Source organism: Notothenia coriiceps, unplaced genomic scaffold, assembly GCF_000735185.1.
Source record: "Notothenia coriiceps isolate Sejong01 unplaced genomic scaffold, NC01 NC01_scaffold00000339, whole genome shotgun sequence".
NCBI lineage: Eukaryota > Metazoa > Chordata > Actinopteri > Perciformes > Nototheniidae > Notothenia > Notothenia coriiceps.
In genome coordinates, this window is record NW_011333040.1 from 15021445 (window position 1) to 15027444 (window position 6000).

At 39.4% G+C, this 6000-nt stretch overlaps 1 protein-coding gene across 1 annotated transcript in view; it reads left to right on the forward strand.

The window, feature by feature from the left end:
• LOC104951431 (netrin receptor UNC5C-like) overlaps positions 1–6000 on the forward strand; it is a 132073-nt gene that overhangs the window by 89717 nt on the left and 36356 nt on the right. Inside the window, exon 9 of the mRNA XM_010778077.1 lies at positions 4731–4922. Within this exon, the coding sequence (XP_010776379.1) occupies positions 4731–4922 (192 nt within the window). The remainder of the gene's footprint in view (positions 1–4730; positions 4923–6000) is intronic.

Genomic DNA, 6000 nt, shown 5'->3' on the forward strand with positions numbered 1-6000 from the left:
GCAGATTGGACAGACTCTGAGAATGACAAAAAAGCTCAGCCAATCGATAGACAGCGATCCATGCTGACTGAGGTTGAGCCGAGGCTTCTGTTCCACTAGCCCGTGTGTGTAATCAACTGGCTGTGAGAGAGAGAAAAGAGAGTGAGTGTGTACAATTCTCAGAATTTTCACCGCCCCAATTGTTTATTACTCTAACACTTTGGCACAGACATGCAGTTATCAACTTTATGTGACTAATTTTAGATCAAGTATTTCCAATTACAATGACTATTATTATTGGACACAGAGAGGCACATCATCAGTTTGTGCACAAATACACACACATACGCTATTCCAAAACAAACTGAATTTGGCATGTACACACAGTGAACACTGGCAAAAATAAGGTTGGTTTTGCAACCAAAGACTATTTAACTTTGAACACGAACAAACTGCTGAATATTGCTTTTGTAAGGTAACACTGTCATCCAAAACTATAAAGAATTGCAATTACTTATTTCCATGGAAAACAAAGGAAAGATGGTTTGTTGTCAAATGATTCTGAAAACGACTCGCACACATCGAGCAAGTGAGAAAGAGAGACTGTCAGCATTGCATCTCACCTCATCTGTTGTAGAAACTAGACTGTTGCCTATGGGATTAAGGATGTTCTTCAAAGGGCAGGCTCTCATACATACACATACTCACACACAAATGCCTCCATGACAGACAGTTGTCAACTTATTTAAAGTTGACTGATGGATCAATATGATCATTTTAAGCGTCCTTCACAAGTTTATTTTTGTGTACAGTATTAGTGTTTGTGGGTATCCTGACCTTTAGAACACAACAGTCTCCCTCCTATAGAGAACTGTCAGACATTTCACAGACATATCACTTATTCAGTTGCTCCACTAGTTTTAATCTAAATCCTATTAAGCCAAGCTTTCGGACTTGACCTGCTTGTCAGGAGAAACACAGCAGATTGTTGACTTACAAGGAGGATACAAGTTATTATGGATGTGTTCATGACTGCCTGCAGAATCAGTGTGAGAGTCAGATCTCGCATGAGTGCCCATGAAAATGAACATATGTGTGTACCTATTGGTACCCAGTCAGATATGTGTTCTTTCCTCTTTCTATCACTGCAGGTTTTGTCACCCAGGCTTCACGGAGCAGAGCCCTGTGCCATGCTTAGATAAACACAGAGGTCCAAACATATTATTCATTCATCCAGGTGTGGTCAAAAGTGCACACCCACATTCAGTCTTCTTTTCAGACTAGTCTTTTATGTAAGGCTCTCAGACTATGAATTATCATCAGAACTAAAGCAGTGCATTGGTGTTTTTGTATATAGAGGCTCAATAAAAGGAAAGACTAAAGAAGTAGTGAATACAGAGCACAGAGATAAAATGAGTTTTTTTCACTTCAATTCGAAACATTTCTTTGAGCATTCAGAGAAAAAAAGCGGATTTTTTTTATGTTCAAGCTCAAATGTAAGGTCAATCCATTCAGGAAATTGTATCACAGGTTAATGCAGCAAAAGTCTTTCAATGGTGTATTCACACACCATATAAATGAGTTTGTGTTTCCATTGTTTCCCGTCAAACCTCATTTTAGTCCAGTTATCAGTTACATAGGCACTGGATTACACATAAATGATTGGTTCAATAATGTCTTAAACATTGGGGCTGTTCTTTACTTTTTGCATAAATCACTTATATGGTAGAAATTGCAAATAGACATGTTGTAGTGTTGTTGCTAACACGATTTGGCAATGATTGTTGCTTAGTTTGCCAAAGTCTAGACAGCATGTGACATGTACGTGTAAGGTGAATGAAATAAAGGAAATGTAGGACAGAAAAACACCACGAAAATAGGGAAAATGAAAAAAGAAAACATTTGGTATTTGGTATATATGTAGGTTAGTCATGCAGGTAGAAGCTCTAATGGGACGTGTTGTTTGATTCATCTACAAATCAAACAGATGGAGACAGAGACGCAGGGAGTCGGAGAGAGAGGTGTGAGTTATGGAGTGAGAATAAAATCTGTGAGGGATGGGATGTTAACCAACAGACAGGGAAGAAAGATTTTTATGCCCGCTGGTATAAAACATGTTACACTTAGCACACAAACACACCTACATCAATAACACAGCAAGCCATAGCCTAGTTAAGTGTCCCACAACACTCTGTAGAAAAATAGTTTGGAAGTGATTGTATGGCTGCCTGGCACGTAATGTCTTCTGAAGTTGTAGACCTTCAAGTTAAAGTAGAAACAGGATAAAGATTCCCTAAATAGATGGGAATGATCATAATTAAGATCAGGGAGTTGGTTCTTAAGAGGATTACCCAATGATATTCCCCTTTGGCAAGTGTAAGGACCTTGATAACAGGGTAACTTAATGCAGCAGAGGCTTTTGAACATTTGTATATCAATGTGTTCAAAAGGAACCTGCATAAGAGAAAAATCCATAGGGGTTAAATGTTTCAAGATTTAAAGGTTGTGCTCTTAAATTGAGTTACATTTCATGAATAGGCATTTGGCAGAAATCTTGGTGGAAAGAGTACAAACTCTGTAGCTGTAAACATGAAGTATTACAATGTGTTATTTCCCCAAACGCAATCTGGTTTATGTGACACATTGTTAAGCATCTTTTTCCACATGTAAAGTTAAACGGATGTTACGAACGTTATGGTTAGAACTGGAAACAACGATTCTTGTTGATTAATCAATTTGCTGTTCCGTTCATAAAAAGAAATGGCCATCACAATTTCCGTGATGGGCAATCAAGACGTTTTCCCATTTTGCAGTCCATCAGACGAAGATATTCTGTTAACTATACCATAAGACAACACACATATAACATATTGACAAAGGAGAAAATACTCACAATTGACAAGATGATAGCAAAAACAACCTAAAATACAAAGGATCTTAATAGCTGAGTGATGTTTTGACAATTAATGTAGCTTTTAATAGATTCTTAAACTGACATTTAGCTTCAGTAAGTTTCAAGATAGGCTTTATCTCGTAAACGAATTATCACTTAAATATGATTTGGTTTCTTTCCTAAGAAGATAATGTTACTTGACCAGAATTTTATTCAGTTTCAGAAAAGCTTTAAACACTTGGATTTTCGAAACCTTCTGTGTATGCTGTTATTCTATATCCTGGACTCCTGGGCCTTTAGACATTTGGTTCATTTCATTCGTCACTTAATTAAGAGGGAAATGCTTTGCCCTCACGCTCAGCTCCCCAGAGACACAGGAAGTGGATCATAGCTCCCTCAAGTGGTAGATGAGTAACTAACACCATCAGGTGTGACCCCTCTTCAGTGAATGTGTGTATCATGCTTAGGCATATGTGAGTGTGAATGTATGTTTGCCTCATCAAAGGATTCGTTCATGCATAATCTAGCTCATGCTTTCTGAAGTCGTTCTGATGTGACAACAGCAAATCCTTAAGCGAATGACTCAGGCTGTTTGTAGCTAGAAGCCTGTTATCTGCCTCTCGACTTTAAGGGCAGATTAAAAGGAGCATTCCTATACTTTTATGCCTTCTTCTTAATAGCTCCAGACAAATCCCTTCCTACCAGCTACAGAGGAAGTGATTATACAAGGAGGGCTAAGTGTAAGACTACTCAAAAAAGTTTCACAGGCGCTTTCATGTTAAATATGTAGGATTTCTTCTGTTTGTCTGCTTTGAAGTTCAAGTGAATTTCCACTTTCAATGTGTTCCTCTTCCTTGCTGTTATCATATCTCCTCTCTTCTCCTTTCCTTTCCTCTCCTCTCCTCTCCTTTCCTCTCCTTTCCTTTCCTCTCCTCTCCTCCCCTCTCCTCTCCTTTCCTTTCCTCTCCTTTCCTTTCCTCTCCTCTCCTCTCCTTTCCTTTCCCCTCCTCTCCTCTCCTCTCTTCTCCTCTCTGCCCTGTATTGTGCCCTACTTGATTCTTCTCTCATCTTCCCTCTTTTTTACATGTTTATGTTATTCTCTTTATTTCACTCCCCTTTCCTTTTTGGTTGTTGCCACATCTGCTTGGAAGTCCTCTTTTCTCTATATTCCTCTCCACTTATTGGCATTCCCTCTTATTTCCTCCTCATCATTCCTCGCTTGTGCTTTTAAATAGTCTCCTCTCATCATTTACTCATTTCCTCTCCACTTTATCCTTAAGCTCGGCTCATACTTTTTGCCATCAGTTCAAATGTTCTGCTCTAAAATATGGATCACAGATGGCAGTTGCAACGCTGTTCTCACTGAAACAAGATTAAAGGCTCAGCCAGATTGAAAAAGGATGTTAGGACCCTTGTAAAATAATTAACAGCCTTATTAAGTTTTAATAGTTGCTACCATTTTTTATTTCGATGAAAGAGGTCTCTGTGTCTCTCTACCTCTGTCTAGACAAATGCTCATATTACACAAGCTGGGGGGCTAATTGAAAGTTTTATTTGAATGCAACATAACCTTAACAGATATGATAGGTGGTCTGAGGTCAATGTGAAATTCTAAAACACAAATAAAGAACGACAGAGAGCCATATCTTGTTTATTTGAAGCCTGCAGCACATTTCCTCTCGTCTTGTTTTATGTGCTGCGCTGCTGCTTCTAGAGATATCATTTATGTAGCTCTTTATATCCTACACTTAAGTAGACAAGTGGCACTATATTCATATATCTTGTATTTTTGCTTTATTCTTCACATTATCTGTGTGTCTGTAATGTCATCTCTGTTCTTTGTTTGTGTCCCCTCTAGCTGCCCCGAGTACAGATGATGTGGCGCTCTACGTGGGCATTGTCATCGCAGTGATTATGTGCCTCGTCATCTCTGTCATCGTGGCACTCTTCGTCTACCGCAAGACACACCGTGACTTTGACTCGGACATCATCGACACCTCGGCACTAAATGGAGGCTTCCAGTCTGTGAATATCAAAACAGCCAGATCAGGTAAGGAATGTTCCAGAAAATGACATTTTGTTCACGCTGGAAATAACACTGTAGTACAAAACTCAAGTAGAAACACTGATTATTATCCGTCTTAAAGAAGTTACTCTAAATTGCATTGGTTTTCAAAATAAATATAATTGAAGAACATTTGAAAAAACACAATTAAGATCATAAACTTGACACGAAAATGTTTACTAAGGTAATAAAACAAGTGAGAAGTCATGAGTCATGGATTTCGTATTGGAAGGTAGATATATAGATAGACTCATAGTCATATAGATGTATAGATAGATAGACCTCTATGAAAACACCTGCACCATGCCTTTTTGAGGCTTTTAGCATCATTTTGTTTCTCTGCTCGTCCTCCGGCTGTCAATCTTGGCTGCTTTAGATTTATATCTGTCTCTACCAGAGACCACTCTCTTCCATCAAGGAGTTACTCTCTGCCAGTCTCCTTCTCTGTCTCACTCCTTCTTTCCCATCTGCACATTCAGGTCAATCACATTTCCTGTTTATCAGCATTCTCCTCTCTCCGTCTCTGTGTCTCTGTCTCCCCGTCGCTGTGTCTCCGTCTCTCCGTCTCTCTCCCATCACAGTGACTACTACTGCTACAGACACTCCCGCCCTGTCTGTCTTCCTGTTAAAGTGGAGCCATCTTTCACTCTCCTCTGTCTATGTTGTCATTTCTACCTCTCTGTCTTTGGGAAATGGATAAAACAACAAGAAGCACACAGCCGCACACACTTGTACACCTGTGTGCATGCATGCAATCGCTTACTGGAAATGCCAAGATCGGAAAGGAAATGTAAATGAATCAGGGATCAGTCTACCGGCCTAATACACTTCTTTCCATAACAGTATTATAAGTCCTCACTCCTTGCAAAAATTAGACAGTGGGCATTTAAACAAGCGTTACATTACATGTCACTTGTTAGGCGCTTTTATCCAAAGCGAATGACATACTCAATACTGTGGGCAATCCCGACTGGAGTAATTTGGGGTGAAGTGTTTTGCCCAGGGACTCAACGACATGCTGACTGCAGTGGGGTTTGAACCCGCCACTTTGAACTTGCAAATT